The sequence below is a fragment of the Podarcis liolepis genome (genome assembly GCF_965112155.1).
Source record: "Podarcis liolepis genome assembly, chromosome: 12".
Classification (NCBI taxonomy): Eukaryota; Metazoa; Chordata; class Lepidosauria; order Squamata; family Lacertidae; genus Podarcis; species Podarcis liolepis.
Window position 1 is genome coordinate 11187791 of NC_139563.1, and position 21044 is coordinate 11208834.

General features: G+C 44.1%; 1 protein-coding gene and 1 long non-coding RNA gene across 9 annotated transcripts in view; one reads left to right on the forward strand and one right to left on the reverse strand.

Moving 5' to 3' along the window:
• The window catches only part of PRKAG2 (protein kinase AMP-activated non-catalytic subunit gamma 2), a 199270-nt gene that overhangs the window by 33998 nt on the left and 144228 nt on the right, over nt 1–21044 (reverse strand). The window contains exon 5 of one of the 8 annotated variants that reach the window (XM_083467224.1): nt 5201–5223. The exons of 5 other annotated variants lie outside the window; for them this stretch is intronic. In XM_083467224.1, coding sequence (XP_083323350.1) covers nt 5201–5223 — 23 coding nt within the window. Of the gene's footprint in view, nt 1–15; nt 249–5200; nt 5224–21044 lie in introns of those variants that run through there. 2 more of the 8 variants (XM_083467222.1, XM_083467223.1) reach the window with 2 other exon arrangements.
• Nucleotides 317–8579, forward strand: LOC310689528. The gene is made up of 3 exons (XR_014517449.1): nt 317–444; nt 2035–2083; nt 6241–8579. It is a non-coding gene; the product is annotated as an uncharacterized lncRNA (long non-coding RNA).

The window sequence follows — 21044 nt, forward strand, 5'->3', positions numbered from 1 at the left end:
CCGGCGGCGATATACCGAGCGCTCTTTCCGCCCCTTTCAGGGACTCGGTTAGCGCCGCGCGGGCTGGCTTCCCACCTCAGCATAGGGCGGCATCCCCTCTCGCAGGGCTGAGGCGCGGGAGGGACGGCCGTTAAGCGGCCAACGGCCGCTGGCAGAACGTTGGCGCGTTTCAACCGTCACCTTTACACACCCCTATTTCGGGAAAGCGCAGTGGAACATCCCGCGCTCCTCAAACCCCTCGCCGCGCTACTGCCCCTCGGGAGAAGCGGGCAGCTACCACCTAGCATTTCGGAAAGAGGGAGAGAAGGGGGCGGGCCTGGCTGGCCGGCCGGCGGCAAGTTTCCTATTATGCTAGGGAAGTAAGCGCCTACTGTCCTCCCCACTTCCACGCCGCCGTCAAGAGATCAGGGCCGCAGGATTCCATATTAGACTTTAGAGGCGGAGGTAGGACAGGAGACTCACTTCTTCCCCAACGCACCCCACCCCCGCCAGCTGCTGTTGGTATTGTCCAGTGTGCATTCACCTGCACGGAAAACAGGATGAACCACTGCTCTGGTTCAGGGGAGAAGCTTCATGGTCTTGTGTCCTCCTGCCAGTCACGGCACATAGAATTGCAGAGTTAGTAGGGATCCCGAGGGTCATCTAGTCCACCCCCCCCTGCAATGCAGGAATCCTGCCCACAGCTGTCCCTGGGTGGGCTTGAACCGCCAACCTTCTGGTTAACAGCCAGGCACACTGACCCATTGTGCCACAGTAAGAATGGACTGATTTGTCTGGATCTTAGTTTATCTGCAATATGATCCAGATGTCAGTTCCTCTCCTCACAGAGCAGGATGCACATTCTACAGATGTGTCGGTGACCCCAGAGTTTGGCAAGCCTACCATAATGCCTGTCCCACCTAACTTGGTTTTTCACCATCACCCTTCATTATGCGCCCACACATTGTATTCCCATTATCTGGTGTGCAACCTTGCTCGTCTTTTTCAGTTCATCCTCCAGTTGCACAAGAAGAATGAGATGGAGGTATATTTCTGCCAACCTCCACATTCAGTACACATCACCACAGAACAGATCCCACCCTGTGCACTTGTTGTTAGTCTTCAACCCCCCAGCAGAGTGCTTAAGGCAGGAAGGGGAAAATGTGGCCCTCCGGGTATTGGTCACTCCATCCTGACCACTGGCCGTGCTGGCTAGAGCTGATGGGAAGTCCAGCAACATCTAGAGCAGGGATAGGCAACCTAAGGCCCGTGGGCCGGATGGGGCCCAATCGGTTTCTAAATCCAGCCCACGGATGGTCTGGGAATCAGCGTGTTTTTACATGAGTAGAATGTGTGCTTTTATTTAAAATGCATCTCTGGGTTATTTGTGGGGCATAGGAATTCATCAGTTCGGCCCACCACATGGTCTGAGGGATGGTGGACCAACCCACAGCTGAAAAAGGTTGCTGACCCCTGATCTAGAGGGCAACAGGCTCCCCACCCTTGGCTTAAGAAGCAAATTTATATCGGCACAACAGATGCGTATGTTCTTATATTTTTCAACCACTCGTGGGTACATTTAACTTGCTTAAAACTTCTCATGTCCCTCACTGTAAAAGGTATTGGTTCTCCTGTTTCCATCCCTGGCTCCCCCACTTCCCAACAGTGCATATGGCTTTCCCCCTTAACGTTCAGCAGAGATGCTGAAAGGATTAGGTATCTCTGACAGCAATGAACAGCTCCTAAAAGGTAGATACTGCACTTTACAAGTGCATTATTCATACTTTATCTGCTTTATCTCGAAAGGTCCATGGATTAACATGCTTAGTCAAACAAGTCTTAGAGCTGGGTATAGGCCCAATCTTTAAACTAATTTAAGAAATTAGAGCAAAATAAAAATGGAAAGCTTGTAAGAAAGTCTGGTTCAGAGTAGACTTTACCTGAATGGGATTTGCACAGTAACTACAAATTAGATTTATATCTTGAAAGAATATGGCACGTTATGCAATTTCATGCTTTCCTACTATTGAAGTTGGTTTTCTGTGTTTTCAACAGGCAGAATTTTAAGGAGCACAGGAAAAATTCAGAACATTGCTCATCTTTTGTAAGTGCACAGAGTTTATTTTTGAGCTTATATTATCCACTGCCAAACTTTCAGGCTTTCAGGGAAGTAGATATGCTTAACATAAGGATTCTAAATTTAAATAAGTTTAAATCACACTTCTCAACATAACCACACACACAATCTTAACCAAATCCTTGCCTAAATATAAAGGTCTTAGTCTGTATCCAGTGGGTACTTATGCTAGGGTTAGAAGAAGGTGCACCATAACTATGGAGTCAATGTGATCAGAACTACTTCACAGACATATTTCTACTTGTATATAAAATCTGACACCTCAATTCCCCCATCTTACTCTTCCACAGTCAGTCACCTCAAATATGCCTGGGGAGTTGCTGCTTCCATCAATCACCCATTTCCAAATTCTTCCAAAATATTTATAGTCTCACTCAATCCTTATTCAGCCCACGGCATCATTCATATTCTTTCACAAGGCAATAGTGTATCTGCAACCAGAACCAAGTAATTGTGGAAGAAAAATGCACAGCTCCCTTTGTCTATGTAGAATTGGCTCAGGGAGCAAAATTCAGAGACTGTTACTTCAGGAATGTTATCACATACTCTCAGGTTCTGAATGCAGAGTAACTGTAATAATAATAATAATAATAATAATAATAATAATAATAATAATAAATTTTATTTATATCCCGCCCTCCCCAGCCGAAGCCGGGCTCAGGGCGGCTAACAACAATAAAACAGTACAGAACTACAACACAACACTCCACTCTAAAATCATTCATTATAAAATTAATTCAAATCAAGCCACTGGCAACCATTGGGCCAGAGCTCTGCGAAGATTGCCGAAGGAGGGAGTCAGGCTGTGCCCTGGCCAAAGGCCTGGTGGAACAGCTCTGTCTTGCAGGCCCTGCCGAAAGATGTCAAGTCCCGCAGGGCCCTAGTCTCATACAAATTTGTTCTACACACAGAACAGGTCCACATACACTCTGTCCTCTATCTGTTTTTCTGGGATTACTGTTCTAATGCACATGCTTAGTGCACATTTGATAAAACCATTAGTTACTTGAAATGACTAAACCTGCAAGCTTAACACAAACATACTCAGAAGTAGCTTTCCTCCACTGAAATAATTCAAGGCAGGAGCTGCAGAAAAACCACGGTGCAGATCAGCTGAATAAATGATAGGCATATAAAGCAGCAATTCTTGTGGAGCAAGCTTCACAGAACTCAGAGGGACTCATTTTGCATAGCCTGGATAGCTCAGTTGTTTAAAGCAAAGTGCTGATAATGCCAAGGTTACAGGTTTGATCCCCGTAAGGGACAGCTGCTTATTCCTGCATTGCAGAAGGTTCGACTAGATGATCCTTGTGGTCCCTTCCAACCCTGATTCTATGAATAAGCATGTTTAGGATCTTGCTGCAAGCAGTGCTCAGCCTTATGCAAAACAAGGCTTTTCAGCAATGCACAGTGGCCAGTGATCTAATTTCTATGTTCTATGAAGTATAAAAAGTCAAGAGCAGGTTTATTGGCTTTTCAGACAAGGTAACAGTTGCTTTAAGAATAAACATAACTCTTAATACGTTTCTACCTTTCAGAAGACAGCCTGGTCACACTTGATTTATGCAGAGATTCCATCCCTACCCAATACTTGTCCTTCGAAGCTCATTGGGCAGATACACCAGCCTTAAGAGAGTCCCTTTTATCTTCACACCCCAAAACATGGTTTTCCAGTGTAGTGTTTCAACAACATAAGCAACCAAACACACAATGCAGGAGACGAGGTTTGCCAGGGTGACCGAAACCTCTCCTGAAAGGTTCCTTCAATTTCACATCTTCCTAACCCCTTCATCTTTTGCCTGCCAGTTGTCAGTTTGGATCTTAAGGGTCATAACTGTTGTTACACGGTTCCTTAAGTGTTTTTCCTTAGAGAGAGACAGAGCCAGCAATTTCCTGCAGGGCTCAGATGCTCCCTGAAGCTTCTGTCTGCCACCAGCCACTGAACTTCAATGAGAGTATTCATTTTCCTCGGAAACAGTTCTCTCTCCCCTGCTGTGCTGTGGCAGCAGATGCCACTGCGGCTTAGGAATGCCCCTGGATGCACAATGCGGCACTTCAAAAGGAGCCATAGTGGCCATGCAGAGAATACAGACTTTTCTTGAAGTCAGCGCACAGGACAGGAACTACCAAAGCCCAGCAAGTCCCTAAATTAGGAACCTAACAGAATGTTAATTAAAAACAAAAGAGATGTTAGGCATTCCTCCCGAGCATCAGAATATAATTGCAACTGACGAGACCAGAGCAGAGCAACGGCCCATCTAACTTCAGTATCCAAATCCCAAAAAATGACCAGTTTCAGAAAGCCCAAGGGAGGGAAATAGGAAACCTATAAAAGATCCCAGGCCAACTCAGCAATTTGTGCTTGCAGAAATAAATCTGCAAGTCATTCTAGTACTCGCCAGTCCCACACAGGTATGCTAATAACCCCAGATGCCAAGTCCTTCCAGCATCATTTGTGGCAGAATAATGACTTGAAAGTGAACTTCAAGCTGCACCGATAATGACTGCAGAAGAAGCTATTACTCTTTGCAAGACATGAACTGGGAGGTACACTAGTCCAAAGCCACTCTTTTAAAGCAAAAGGAAGTGGTAGCTGAAACCTGCAGGGAGGAAGTATTTACCATTTATGTTCCTATTCTGCATTTTTGAAAAGCCTCATAAGATTATTGTCAAATGACTAACTTGGATTTGGATTTTTTAAAATTCTTGCTGAAAATAATAATAATAATAATAATAATAATAATAATAATAATAATAATAATAATAATTTATTTATACCCCGCCCATCTGGCTGGGTTTCCCCAGCCACTCTGGGCGGCTTCCAACAAAATATTAAAATACAGTAATGCATCAAACATTAAAAGCTTCCCTAAACAGGGCTGCCTTCAGATGTCTTCTAAAAGTCATAACATCACAACTTAAAGCCATGCAGGTGTAATTCCAGTTGCTGCTTCTACTGGGCACACCATAAAAGTTTCATCGGCTCAGTATTAATGCAAGCAACCCCAAAACACCCAAGGCTGCATGCAGATGTTCTTGTTCTTGGATCTCCTACTGTGGACTTGCACAATAACATACTAATACATTCAAATTCCAAGATCAATTTGCTGCCTCACCACAACAGACCAATAGTCACACCCACCCAAACACTTCCTAGTTATGTTCTTTGGGCAGCATAGTATACACTCAGAATGCTACTTTTCCTAGGCATATGCAATCTGACAAAATGTGGAATACAGTGGTGCCCCGCAAGACGAATGCCTCGCAAGACGGAAAACTCGCTAGACGAAAGAGTTTTCCGTTTTGGAGGTGCTTCGCAAAACGAATTTCCTATGGGCTTGCTTCGCAAGACGACAATGTCTTGCGAGTTCCTGCTGGTTTTTTTCCTCCCCCCCCCTTTTTCTAAGCCGCTAAGCCGCTTATCAGCTGATCCGATCAGCAGATAAGCCGCTAAAAGCCGCTAATAGCGCTAATCCTCTAATCCGTCAATGGGCTTGCTTCGCAAAACGAAAAAACCGCTAGACGAAGAGAATCACAGAACGGATTCTTTTCGTCTTGCGAGGCACCACTGTATATGAAGAAGCCTTGCCATTGGCCTCATCTTGGATCAGTATGGTCTACACTGATGGGCAGTGGCTCTCTGGGGCTTTTGGAAAGGGGTATTTTCCAGTCTTATGTGGAGGTGCCATGGATTGAACCTGGGAGCCTCTGCATCGCAAATATGTGCTCTATCACTGAATTCTGTTGCCAGGATGGCATCAGCAGTCTCCATATCTCCAGCTGTCTCTCAAGATACTTCCTATTAAGCAAATAAGGGGCTTGTCCACACCGGACTGGACTGTGAACTTGAGTCCAAGATTTCTGGGAGCCATCCTCAACCAGAACCCAGCCATCATTTGTTATTGAGTGAAATTAGATTTCCTCAACCCTGGGAAGATCTGAAAAGCAAAGCAAAACCCAAAACAAATCCACTGGTGCTGTTTGCATTCTCTTCAGTTAAGGCAGCACCAGAAAGATCTATGCAATCTCAGAGTGAGGTGGGGGCATGGGGGATTGAGAATCTGGAGTTTGTATGCAGAGTGGAAGGTAAAAAAGGACATTTTTCTCTGCTTCCCCACTTCCAGCCACTTGCTGAAGACTGGAGAAGGGACCCGCATGAGAATATGATGGGAGGGGGAGCATGACTTTGCTTTTGAAGGCTGATGAAGATTTGTTTGTGGGGCCACCTTAAGCCTTGTTGAACCTTGCAAGTGGTTGGAGCAACATTGAACCGGCTCTGATTTCTGAAACTGTTACTAAGCCGTGCATTCATTTTGGGATCCTGCCCTTGTGTGGACCAGTCTGTTGTGTGCACTTGTTACATGTTACATGTGCAATGAGCCTGCACAACATGCGACTCGTCAGGTTGACTGCAGGCTGCATAATGCAGCAAAAGCTGGTGCTTGACAATTCCTGTAGTACATTCACTTCAGCAGACTGGGCCACATGTGGTGCAGGCCTAGTGCATACTAAGAGTATTATGAGACACTTCCGCTAATCCTTATGAGAGTCGCTGGGCATAAGAGTCAGACCAAGTTACCCATTCTCATGCCAAACCTATTTGGATTAGTTTCATGCTCTCCGATAACCTTGAGATATATATATCTTTCACTTGCTGCATTAATGGTTTCACTGACCTTGTGCAATTGATCTGCATTTTGTTGCCAGTGAGGAGACAGTTTCTTGGTACCTGCCTTTAAAGTTGTGTTGTTTGTCAAGGGTTGCAGCTCTCATTACACTGATAAGGCACATTCTCCATTTCCTGGATTTCTCTGCTGAGGACATCCAGAGCACATTTAGGCCACTCTGATTTTTAAAATATTGATAATTTTAGGAGCGGACTTTGAATACAATGTTGCCAACATACTGAAGCGCCAAACAAAAAGTGTTAAAGAAATAACAGAGTCTAAGCCACAATTTTCATTATCACAATACTCACGTTAGAGCTATGGATAGCCGAGTTATATGAAATATGAAAATATAATTGTTTTGCACCAAATGCATTTTACAAAATGCAGGATAAATATAGTCCAGTGCTGTTTCTCTTCTGTGCTTTCTTTTGGAGCAAGACTGCTTTTATGGTGGAGTTATTACAACCGAGTGTTTGCAATCAAAATGCTGATCCAGGCAAAATCACCACACAATAATACTAACCCCCACCCAAGGGCTGTTTGAAGTAATAAAATATGGATCAGAATAAAATTAAAGTGCTTCTGTAATGGAAGAATATGAGCTGCAATTCAACTAACTTGAAGGCCCTGGCTTTTATCCCAAATACTGCTAAGCTTTTGAGTAGGAAATAGAATCCAAAGTACTACATCCTGCAAAGTCTTTTAATTGTGTACCAATACACAATGTAGTGTAGTGCCCATGGAAATAAAACTTATACAAGGTTAACAGTTAAAGTTCTCCCCAAAGAATCTTGGGCATCATAGTATTTACGGCAATGCCATTTATTCTCTGAAAGCGATAGCTAGCCTTCTTCACAGAAAGTTACTTCACAAGAGTCTTTAGAAAGAGAATGACAAGCTAAACCTGTCTAAGACTATAGTGCAGATAAGTCCTTGTACGATTATTCACTGCATGGTTAGTCACTGGCAAAAGATCAAGCTTTGATAACATAGCGTATCTTCATTGCATGTTTTGCAAACGGTTTGCAAAATATCTGTCCAAAACAGAATTTATCTTTATTGCACTAAACAAACAAACAGCACACAAGAACATCCTAGCTATAGAACAAAAGAAAAGGATGAATTTGTGCTGCTTTCACCACACTGAAAGTGCTGTTTCTGCACATAATCTGCAGCAAATTCCATGTACATCAGGGTCAAAACAAGCTTGAGGCATGATCCAATACAAGCCCCATAAAGCCAGAACTTCTGAAGACTTTCCCAAACAGAGCTCGCCACAAGGAGACTGAAAACTCACTTGGGGTAGGGGGTGGGAAAGAAAGGTCTTGCAAATCCAAAGCCATGGATGTCACCCAAAGGTGCTAAGTTGTGTTTCCTCCAACAAAACAAAATCTTAGTTTAATATTGACTCTCAAATGCCAATCCAAATTTCTTTCAACTGAAGCTGTAACGCAAGCCCAAAATTCTGATACTCACAAGTATTGCTTCCAACTTTATCTCTAATTCAAGTTGCCCATCATAACTATTCACTGTGAACTGAGGTTCTGACAGCTAGCAGAAGCATACAGTATATTGCAGCCATTTAGAGAGAAAAGGAATGTGGTTCTTAATTGATCGGTGATGTGGTAGTGTTGTGTTGTATTATTTATGCAAATTGATTTCCTCTGAAGTTAAATATCTGACTGGGACAAACCTTGTTACGCTGAGCTCGTATTTTGCACAATTTGTATACAGTGTCTGTTTGATAATGTGTGGTTTGCTATGCCTAATAAAGGATATTTGATATTAGAAAAGGAATGTGTGCATGGTGGAGAAGCCAGGACTGCAGACTGCAAAAAGTCCTACCTAGACCCTGCTCTAATCTAAGCCATCAGCAAATCCACCCTTATGTCACCAAGTTCTTCCTCAGGAAGGAAGTTTTGCACCACATTCCAGGTTGTACACTCGTACAGCAAATTCACTCATACAATGTACATCATCCTGCCTACATTAGTATCTGCATTTTCAATGTGGCAGTTTTAAAACACTAGGTCTACCTAAAAATTAAGGCATCTCAAGCCAGCAACATGTAAGTACCTCAAATGCAACAATTAAGTACCCCTTTCAGTAGAGAAAAAGTGACAAAATAATGGGCTCCATATGCTGATATCAGTTATATCCTGTTTGTGTAATATTCTTGCTTTTCAAGGAATGAAAAAGTTGGCGTCTCAACAGACAAAATGACTTTCATTTATAACATACAGAATGCACCCAAGCAAATGGTGTTTTGAGTAATTCCAGTGGTTACATATTAATCTGCTATGGCTGGGTAGAGGCTCAAGAATCTTGTTTTAAAGCCAGATCCGCATGACAGAGAGTTACTCAAGCACTTCAAGAAGAGCCATGGGTGCCCTTTATTAACAGTTGACCTTCCTTGATACACAAAACACTTCTTTCAAAAAACCTGTTTCCACCAAAAACACAGAAGCCAATAAACTAATGGCTTCAGCATTATGCTCTAAATATGTCTCTGCAACTAAGAATGTCATACTAATTTTTAATTTCCCTCCCAGTGCTTCTTAAGAAGTAAACACACACACACACCCCTACCTTTTTTAAAAAAGCTTAACAGACTAAAGTCTAATGAGAAGGAATTCCTATCTAAATGCAAATCAAGGTACACCAATCTTGAATGCACAAATAGTTACAAATGGAACTTTTCCCACCATCTGTGAATGAAACATGCCACAATTTATAGCTTTTGCACATGCTTCCAGTTCTTCTCTCTGAAATAGTCATGTCTAAACCATGGTGCTTCCAACTCAAACTGTGCAAGCCTCAAACCTTCCTACTGTGTAGGAATATATGCGTTTCAAGTTAAATTGAGAATATATATACTTATTCTTGGATCATCTGGCACTATTGGTTTTGCTCCAGTAAAGTCAAGAGATGGAGACAAAACAAGGGTGGCTCTTCTGCTCAAATGGCAAAGAAAGTGACTAATGGTTGCACTGCCCAGGTGAACTGGACAGGTGGAGTTATTTTTGCATTCACTGGCACCAAAGCGGACAGCTTTCGGGCCTTGCAGTGATTCAGCCACTCAGCGGCAGCAGTCATTACAACCTTCTCCTTCCCATCAGCCTGGCAAACAACAAGCCTTGTATTTTATCTTATTGTACAGGGCTTATTTAAGTCTTGAGGTTGTCTTCAGGATGGAACAGACATAGCATACTAGTGACAGGACTGGGAAAAAGAAGAAGAAAAAGAAGAAGAAAAAGAAGAGAGTCTTGGGCTAGAAGAGCAGAGGAAGGGTACACATAATCTTGAACTTTTTCCATTGCATATCCATTGCTAAACAGCCAAGAAATGTTACATCTGCACTGGCCCAATCAAATCACCGACATTTAGGACACATGCATTTAAGATCCTCTTTACCTTTTGGCTTATTATGAGCCTGAAAAAAGCACGTCAGTCAGTCATGAGAAGTGCCATTCCACTTTCCCCTTGAGAAATGAATCAGCTGTCCATCCCAGCGACTGGCCTAAGGCAGCACTGCAGGCCCTAGCCAGAACTAAGTTAATTGCAAATCTGCCAAAGGGGTGAACCAGGCAGAGCTGATGTTAATGGCTTCTCGGCAGCATAAAGCAATGGAGCTAATGAGGAAGAGATTCGCAAAAATTGTACCTGGAGACAGGCTTTGTAGAAATATAACTGATTCAAGTGATATAAATTACAATTAATCGTGTAATCCAGTTTAGGAGGCTGGCAGAGAGTTTTTCCTTTCACTCTGCAACTTGCGGGAGGAAAACGGCCATCTGTTTCATTTATTTAGCAGACGTATTGCAGGACGTGAGACTCCTTGTTCAAGGGCTCCCTGAACAGATTAGTCCCCCCGTAGTTTATTTTGCAGCGAGTGTAAAATGTCATTCAGTAAAGTACAAAATCTCTCTTGTGGCTTATATAATGCCTGTGCAGTTGTGGGGTTTGAGAAAAGGTGTGTTAACAGTGCACACGATTATCGGTATAGCAGCCCAAGATACTGTTTGAGTAGCCAGAATTCACTTATTAATTAAAACCATTTATATACCGCCTTCCATGTAAACATCACAAGACAGTGTGCAAGAATACATTAAGGTAAACAAATTACCGTAGTCCTTCAGGTCAAAACAGTTGTATTAAGTAAACTAAGTATTAAGCTAACAAATACAGGATAGCTCAATCGGTAGAGCATGAGAATCTTAATCTCAGGGTCATGGGTTTGAGTCTCAAACTGGCGAAAGATTCCTGCATCGCAGGAGGTTGGACTAGATGACCCTCGTAGTCCCTTCCAATGCTAGAGTTATATGATTCTACTTTTGCCGACATTGAAATGCCATCAGTGTCGGCAGCTGCCTTAATTCAGAGGAATCCAAATAGAATGTTTCAGTGTATAACAGTTCTAACAAGGAAGGCATATACAAAGAGAGGGACAGTTTTGGTTCTGAAACAGATGAAGGGAGCTGGAACTATATCTTTATCTACTGTATTTTTCGCTCTATAGGACGCACCTGACCATAGGACGCACCTTGTTTTAGAGGGGGAGAACAAGAAAAAAAAATTCTCCCCCTCTCTGTTCAGTGCCCATTTAGTGAAGCGGCAGGAGAAACAGAGCCCCTTCCATTTCTCCTCCCGCTTGGCTGAAGGGGCGCTGCGCAGCTCTCCCTCTCTGCTGAAGCCAGGAGAGTCTTGCTCTCCCGGCTTCAGCAAAAGGAACCCGAAGCCTTTGGAGAGCAGCGCGAGGTCCCACTGCGCTCCAAAGGCTTCAAGTGGCTATCCCTGAAGCCTGGAGAGCGAGAGGGGTCGGTGCGCACCAACCCCTCTCGCTCTCCAGGCTTCAGCGAAAGCAACGCAAAGCCTCCGGAGCACAGAGGGAGCGCTCCCTTTGCGCTTCGGAGGCTTCGCGTTGCTATCGCTGAAGCCAAGGAGCCTGCATTCGCTCCATAGGACACACACACATTTCCCCTTAATTTTTGGAGGGGAAAAGATGCGTCCTATAGAGCGAAAAATACAGTATATCTATCTATCTATCTATCTATCTATCTATCTATCTATACAATAAAATTATGTGGCATAAGAATGTAAGAAACAGCCATAAGACAGCTTTTCTCTTCAAAGAAAATCTTTTGTGTATGGATGGCCATCTGTCATGGATGTTTTAGCTGAGATTCTTGCATTGAAGGGGGTTGGACTAAGTGACCCCCAGGGTCCCTTCCAACTTTACAATTCTGTGATTCTATGTGTGTGGGAATTGTTGCAACACATTGCCTAAAATTTAGCCACATTGGTATCAAGCAGACCTCTCCAGCGAGGGCATTCCAAAACCAACACCTCCATTCCAGGCCTTCTCTTTGGTCACTGTGAATCTTACTCTAGGTCAAGGGTGGGTGACTTGCAACCCTAGGTCCACATAGAGCCCTCTAACAAATTTCACACAGTTGGCAAAGTGGGAGGAGAGGGAGAAACTTCTGGTTCTGTGAGGACTAAGGATCAAAGACCATTTCCAAAAAGCATTACTAAACTAAAATTCCCATGAGTCCTTGGACAGAGCCCTGACAGTTCAGATATTATGTTAATTACCCACCCTTCACCTTAAGGTGCCACGATGGTTAAAACAATTATATCCATCTGTGGTGCAGACAACCTGCCCATGTCCCAAAGTGTGTTGTATACTACAGTGGTACCTCGGGTTAAGTACTTAATTCGTTCTGGAGGTCCGTTCTTAACCTGAAACTGTTCTTAACCTGAAGCACCACTTTAGCTAATGGGGCCTCCTGCTGCTGCATGATTTCTGTTCTCATCCTGAAGCAAAGTTCTTAACCCGAGGTACTATTTCTGGGTTAGCGGAGTCTGTAACCTGAAGCGTATGCAACCCGAGGTACCACTGTACTGTCATACTCCTCAAACCACGTATGCACATATATCATTTTAAGGAAATGATCAGTGAAGCATCACTGGAGTGAACTGGGATTAGGCAGAAGTAGCACTTGGCCAAAGGACACACATTCAGCCAGTCTGCTATAATTGACTAAAGGACTGTAGAGCAAGGCCACATCCCTAGTGCAAAACAATCAAAATTATCAACAGGTTGCTTTTATCCTTGCCCTCAGTTCCAAATGAAAACATGACAGTGATGAATCTGCAATAATAACTATTTTGTGTTCACATCAGTCATCCAATGCAGAGGAAACATTTTCCAACCCACTGCTGAGACATTCTCCAATATTATTATGAGTCAGCTGCCCCAAAGCATCTCATTTTCCAGTGGCTAAACCTAGCCTGTTGCAGGTTTTTGCTTTTAGTTTTTAAGTGCAGACTCTGTTTTTAAAGCAATCTTATGCCTCCTCCTCCACTCCTCCTGGCTTCCCAATGGCTTAGCTGGTGTTGCATTGAGTATGGACAGAGAAGCAGTCTCCATTGAGCAGGAGCAGGCAGCGAGAGCAAATATTACTGGACAACTTAGGGAAAGCCACCATTTCATTCCCAGTACACGACATCATCTGTGGAACGGGGTAATGCACCCTTTTAAAAAATCCAGCAGCTTCGTTCTCCATGTGTAGCTTAGTAACAGAACAATCACAACCGTATCTACTTCAAAGTAGGTCATACTGAATTCAATGGGGCTTACCATCAGGTAAGTGGGCTGAGGACTGCAGTCTAAAACACTAAGCTTTGAATCAGCAAGACCTCTGTCATAAACTCTTAAGGGCTGCTTTGACACTGAGCATTTTTACTTATGGAAGTCACACTTCCTTCACTCTAATTTTCAGAGACATCTGTAGTGATAAAAGCATCCTCCTCCCAGATTTTCCCTGTTCAGCTTCTTTATTCCTCCAGAGTTCAGAAAAATCTGTTTGTTCTCTTGACATAATGGAACAGCTATGCAATTTCCATCACACAGTTGGTCCAGCCTATACAGAGCAACAGTGGCCTGAAAAGACCGTACAGTGGTACCTTGGGTTAAGAACTTAATTCGTTCTGGAGGTCCGTTCTTAACCTGAAACTGTTCTTAACCTGAAGCACCACTTTAGCTAATGGGGCCTTCCGCTGCCGCCGCCGTGTGATTTCTGTTCTCATCCTGAAGCAAAGTTCTTAACCCGAGTTACTATTTCTGGGTCAGGTCTGTAACCTGAAGCGTCTGTAACCCGAGGTACCACTGTACTGTAGTATGTTTGGAGGGCAGCAGTGGGGGAGAGAGTACTGCACCTTCTTTCCCTGCCCCTGCACGGTCTAAGTGATGTCCCCCAATAAACATTTGGACTGGGGAAACGTGGGCTGATCACAACAGAATGCAATTTGGATTCCAGAAGTCTAGATGAGGTTGCTACTGTCCTTCCTGTTTAAAACAGAGGAGCAAAGACTAGGCATTGCCTGGAAACAGTCAGGCTGTGCATCCATAGCAGAAGAGGAATGACTGCTAGAAAGAACAGAGAGAGAAGAAACACTATGCTGCATCTGCAGCAGCACAACCGGGCGCCTTCATCTGCCCCAGCTGCAACAAAACATCTCTCACCACATCAGTCTCGACAGCCACAGCAGGCACTATAACCTTCCAACAGTTTGACTTCACCCCCAAAGGCAAACTCCTCCAACTGTCTCCTGAGGCAGATGGATACCAACCATGCTAAAACATCCATGTCTGTAAGCACCCTAAGTAACCTAGCCCATCCTGGATCAGGCCAATTCCCCTCTAGCCCAGCATCCTGTTCTCATTTTGGCCAACCGGATGCCTGTGGGAAACGCACAAGCAGGATTCAAACACAAGAGCCACTCTTCCAAATTGTGATTCCCAGCAACTCGTATTTGGAGACCTGCTTCCCCCAACCTCCCATGCTATGTCTCCTTTGGCCTTTAGATAAGCTGCTATCTCTCAGTCCAGGCCTATATCTAGAGAGGCTACTGATCTACCATACAGGGTTCTTGTAAGAAGACCTGGGAAAGTCTTCTGCAAGCCAACCTCCCCAACAACGGAAGGAAAAATGGACCACTGTGCAGCTAGAGGAAGCATTCGGATCATTGCCGCCCTGTCCCCCTTATCCCTTGTCTACTTAGTTACTGTGCCTGGTGAAAAATTTATGAAGCCCTAGTCATAAGATGTTTTCAGACAGACGTACTTAACTGCCAGCCCTTCCTTCACTAACTGCAGCAGCTTTCACACCAGCATTTATAATGTCAATGGAGAGTTCTATTTAAGCATTTATTGCTGGCGGTGGTCCACCGAGATCCATTAGAGTGTGGCGCAATCTCCCTCAGGGAAGTGGTGGGTAGCCGAGGGCCTCTGAAACCAGACTGGGCAAAATGCTATTTTTAAGGAATCGATGGCAAGACAGACACTGGCCACTGCCCAAGGAGAAGAGCTTGCAGCTGCTCCTAAATCCCCTTTTGTGATATGTTTACTGGGGCGTAAACATATCATGGCTGAGTCACAGAAACTTCTTGGCACAACTTGCTAAATCATGTTTGCCCACCTGAACACTGGAATGCTGGGTCTACAGTACAATGACAGCACACATTCTCCCTTTCCCTCAAGGCACCTAATTTCTTCTCAAGAAGTGCCAGATTCAGGCTAGAGGTACTTTCCTTTCCTGCTGCAGTCTCCATGTGCAACTCTGGGATACGCAGAGGTGGTGGAGAGAGGAAGTTTTTTGGGGGGCAGGGTTGTACTTAGTCCTAGTGTGCATGACCTCTGAAATATACTCGGAGTCGAGTGTGGATTTCATGCTCTTTATTTAGCTCATAGTAGTGAGGAATGGAAGTTCCCCAAAAATATCTGCTTTATATACATTATTTATAATGGGCCACACGTGATTGGCTACTTCTGGGATTCTCCTGTGGGCCAATCAGGTTGCGGATTCACTCCCACCTGGAGCTGGATTGGGTGGCTCCTGCAGACCAATCACACTGCTGCATTGTTCTAGGACCAATCAGACTGCTGCATTCTGGACCCTATTGTTCTAGGACCAATCAGACTGCTGCATTCTGAATCCTATTGTTCTAGGACCAATCAGACTGCTGCCTTTTGGACCCTATTCAACTCAGTACATAACAACCTCTTTCAGACAACACTATTTTCTGTTATTAGAAAGATGTGAGGCATCCTTCCGAATGCATGGTGAATGGGAGTTAATTGTCGTTTTAATTCTTTCAAGCAGTGAAGAGGTTGCTTGTTTACCTTGCTTCTCCCAAACCCTGTGCCTGAGAATGGACCATATTTGTGGATTGCCCAATCTTGGGACTCTAACTTAGTCTGCAGCCTTGGAGGCCCATTGGATGGGTACACAAGCAGGACTTTAGACACCAGGGGCAAATATGACTTTCCTAGAGCCAGCCTTTCTTCAGTGATATGGCCACACACAATATGTCTGAAATCACAAAGTGTTTTTTTGTGCCAAGTCATTTCCAGGTGAAGCTTGAAAAGCTTAGGAGAGTATGTAATAAATGCATATCAAAGGAAAGCATGCGATTCACCACTAGGATCCAGGAGCTGCCGTGAAATCAAAGACCCAAAGCTCTCTTACATTTTGTGTTCATCTTTTTACATGAGAAAAGGAATGGGCAGTTGCTAGAAAAGCAGAGTCATGGCAAAAAGGTTGAGGGAAATGGAAGGATGGAGTCAGGCAAGAGAGGAAGAGACAAGGAGAGGGAAAAAGGAACTATTTCTGAAGGCACAGAAAATGCAAATGCAAAAACTATCATCACCCTCTGTATTAAAACCCCCACACAACCCTATCTGGAGCTCTATCAAATCTTAGGTGAAATGATTGGTAGAATGAAGACTTTGTTTCCCAATGCATGCACAAGAAACTTTGTTGGGCTGATAGAAGGGGGATGGATGGGAATATAAGGTCATCTTACACACCAGATTTCTGACTTTATGGCTGCAGCCAGGACACACTTCCAGGTACAGCTTTTTCCAGGGCTGGGGGAGCTCTCTCATGTGTACATGACAAATGGCTATTAAAACACGTGATTACTATAACAGTGCCTTTTGGGTGGTGGCACTACAACTTTGGACGGCCCTCTGTGGGGAGATGTGAATGGTTCCCTCTCTTCCCATTTTTAGGCAGGCAATGCTCTGCTGTTTTAGTAGGCTTTATGCAGTTCCACGTTTATGTAGCGCTGCTTTTAGTTGTGCTGAATTTACTGGAAAATCACATGGCATTGTTAGCTCTGTGCGCCATTCTGCAAGTCTGGCTGCACTGCTGGGTACCTGCCAAGACCTACATCCCCGCAAGAAGTCCAGTTCCATCCCCTGGATCCTTGTGGCTCTGCTGTTCCTCCACTTGGCTGTTGCTCCCTGCTCATCTGCTCTCTTTGACCAGATAAATAAAGTACTTTAAAAATAATAATCTCAACCACCTTTAATTAAAGTGTTCCAGGGAGATGTACAATAATATTTACAAGAAAAAGCCCCTTAAGCTGGGCATCCTTTTAAAAATGGCAGATCTGTGCAAACCAGCCACACCATAAAGCTGCAGAGAAAGGAATGAAGAGAACAATCTCCCTCTCCCCCCCCCACACCAGGCAAAAAAAACAAAACAAAAACAGAAGCAAAGGAAACTTGCCTCCCCCATTACCTTTACAACCTCTCTGCATTCCACTCACACTTGGTAATCTGACACTAAGGAAGAGTTTAAGTCACCATCCTCCAGCTACTGTTTGAAGGTCAGGCAGTTCAAATAACAAGAAGTCAAAGTACAAATTGTTGTCTTATAGATGTTACTGTGTGTGTGAAGTTGTATGTCTTCCCACTAAACACAGCTGGCCTAACCTTTCGTTGAAGGAATCCAGCTAACCTTAGACTCTTTATCTGGAAGAAGTGCTTTGGACTCCCTACTAGGGACAGATACATAAACAAACACACACTTTTCCATAAAATTAAGCAGCTGCTACTTTGCAACCGGGGATGCAGGTGGTGCTGTGGGTTAAACCACAGAGCCTAGGACTTGCTGATCAGAAGGTCGGCGGTTCGAATCCCTGCAACGGGGTGAGCTCCTGTTGCTCGGTCCCTGCTCCTGCCAACCTAGCAGTTCGAAAGCACGTCAAAGTGCAAGTAGATAAATAGATACCGCTCCAGCAGGAAGGTAAACGGTGTTTCCGTGTGCTGCTCTGGTTTGCCAGAAGCAGTTTAGTCATGCTGGCTACATGACCCGGAAGCTGTACGCCGGCTCCCTTGGCCAATAAAGCGAGATGAGCGCCGCAACCCCAGAGTCGGCCACGACTGGACCCAATGGTCAGGGGTCCCTTTACCTTTACCTTACTTTGCAACCAGGAGGTTTGCAAGACAGCATTAAAATTACCTTTAGACAGGGCAGGTCTCTCACCAGGTTCTGCCATAGTCACTCTGCCCAAGCTTTATCTACTCCAGACATGCCAGACAACAGATCAGCATTAGGGAAGGAGTAGGCAGGGGCAGCCAGAGCTGCTATGTCATTTTAAAGTTAGAAACCTCTGGTTTGCAACCCTTACCCCAATTGCAAGGATGCCTGTACCAGCTCAGATTTAACAAGCAACTCTGTCTGCCAGGTTGTTGCATTAAATATATACAGTATATATTGGCTCTGTTCCTGTGCCTTTAACAACAGCCTGACATACAGAAATGCTGCAAGTAAACCTGCTCCCAGCACTCAGCTTCCACCTGCTTCATTTCTGCTGTTAAAGGCACAGAAACAGAGAATCATAGTGGGAAGGGACCCCAAGGGTCATCTAGTTCAACCCCCTGCAATGCAGGAACCTGGGCTAAAGCATCCTTGACAGATGGCCATCCAATCTCTGCTTAGAAACCTCCAAGGAAGGACAGTCCACCACCTTTCGTGAGAGTCTGTTCCTCCACTAAACAATTCTTACAATCAGAAATTTTTTCTGATCATTTAGTCGGAATCCCCTTTCTTGCAACTTTAAGCCACTGGTTCGAGTCCTACCCTCCAGAGCAGGAGTAAACAAGCATGCTTCCTCCTCCATGTGACAGCCCTTAAGATATCTGAAAATACAGTGGTACCTCGGGTTAAGTACTTAATTCGTTCCGGAGGTCCGTACTTAACCTGAAACTGTTCTTAACCTGAAGCACCACTTTAGCTAATGGGGCCTCCTGCTGCCACCGCACCGCTGGAGCACGGTTTCTGTTCTCATCCTGAAGCAAAGTTCTTAACCTGAGGTAATATTTCTGGGTTAGCGGAGTCTGTAACCTGAAGCATATGTAACCTGAAGTGTATGTAACCCGAGGTACCACTGTACAAAGAGACAGAAGCATTTCAGTTTCTGTGGAACTACAGGCAACGACCATTTTACACGGGGCTTACATTCCAAGGCACCGTGGGTTTAAGTGAAACTGCGTATATTGGGGACGCCCATAGAAAAAGCCCGTGAACACCCTCTGTAAACCCCAGAAAAACCCTTTAAAAAACCAGCAGCACTTACCAGATGCCAAACTCCACCACAGTTGTTCCCTCCAAACCTCCTTTCTCAAACTCCAACTCTCCACAGGCCTCAATGGTTGGTGCAAGGGCTTTTGCGATTGTACTTGCAAAAGCTCGTGGGATTGCTAGATGCTGTTTTCACACCGTTTTTGCCCTTTCCACACTTTTTAAGGGCCACTGTTGCCCTTTTCCCGGTCACTTCCGGGTTCGCGGCAACCCGCGTGTGCATGACCAGACACAAATTGAATGTGTGTAAAATGGTCATTGCCTGTACTTATAGCAATGGGAAATCAAGTATGAAAATTAGAAAGCATTAAAGTATGCCCAGCCAGTGAAGGGTGGTGAAATCTCAGCTGGGGGGGGGGGTCAAATAAATTAAATTTGCCTTTCTGGGCTGTGACCAGGCGTTCACCTTTTACCTTTACATCATCTGATGCTGAGGTAGCTTCTGCTTCCAGTGTCCCCCCCATTTCTGAAATCTTCCTCTTTTCCCATCAACAGATATAGGGAGCTAATGTCAGGTAAACAATATAAGCCACAGCTGCTAAGCATTTTGCTTTATGGGTGGATTTAAAGACAGAGGAGGAAATCTTCAGGTTGCAACCTGAGCATGTAGACAGCAGATGTGTTATTCCCTGTCAGAGGAACTGAAGTCCTAACACAGAAAGGCTGCAAAGGATATGTGACGCAAGGCTTATAAATCATGGTTTCTCCGCCACTGTCAGACTTGCCGGCTATCTTATGCAGCCACGCTCCAGAAAATAGGAAGAGTTATTGAGCCAATGAAAGATGTGATAAGTACAGTACACAGTCAGGGGCAAGCTATCCATCTCACAGTCATCTCAGTTTCCTGTGTCTAAGCCACCTTTTTAAAAAAACAAAATTAATTTTGTTCTGGTGGACGGTCTCAGAAATAAATATGGATGCTAAAAGAATACAACCAAGGATCCTGCTTCCATACCATGATGGTTTTCCTCAAACAAGCTCCCAGCAAACTTTCCTGCTGCTGTAAAGAAAGTTTGGGGGTCAAATGGGACATTGTTCACAGGAAAATTATTCCTGCACCTGTACCTTTAACAGCAGTCACATGCAGAGAAATTTAGCAGGTGAATGTTTTTACCCACCATTTATCTCCACGGTGGAAAATGGTTTCTTTGCATTAGGCTGCCATCAGAAGCAGGGCAGTTAAAAAAGGAGGGGAGGGGAAATGTTGGTGATCCTAGAAGTTAAGAGATAATACTATTTCAATCTGCAGAGTCTCTTCCACCAAATATAAGTATTAGCAAATACATCAATATTGATGAAATATCTGAGAACCCCCTGGCTCTTGAAGACATATCTTCTAAATCAAGTACTTCCCTGAACCTGAGCTTTCTGATTTAATTGTTTTAATCGTTCTTTTAACCGTTTTAATTGTTATGCTTCTTCGCAGGCTTGTTTTATTGTTTATATTAAATACAGGTGTTTTTATGTTTCGATGGAATTGCTTTATTCTGTATTTCAATTATGTGTGGATATTGAATACTTGATTTTATACTTGTAAACTGCTTTGAAACTATTTTGGTATGCAAGGATTATATCACTAAATACACAGTGCCGACATTGATCAAAAGCAAAGGGTTATGTCGCAATCGTCAGATTTGAATAATGACATATTAAAAGTAAAAAAATTCCTTCCAGTAGCACCTTAAAGACCAACTAAGTTAGTTCTTGGTATGAGCTTTCGTGTGCATGCACACTTCTTCAGATACACTGAAACAGAAGTTGCCAGATCCTTCTATATAGTGAGAAGGTGGGGAGGGGTATTACTCAGAAGGGTGGTGGGAA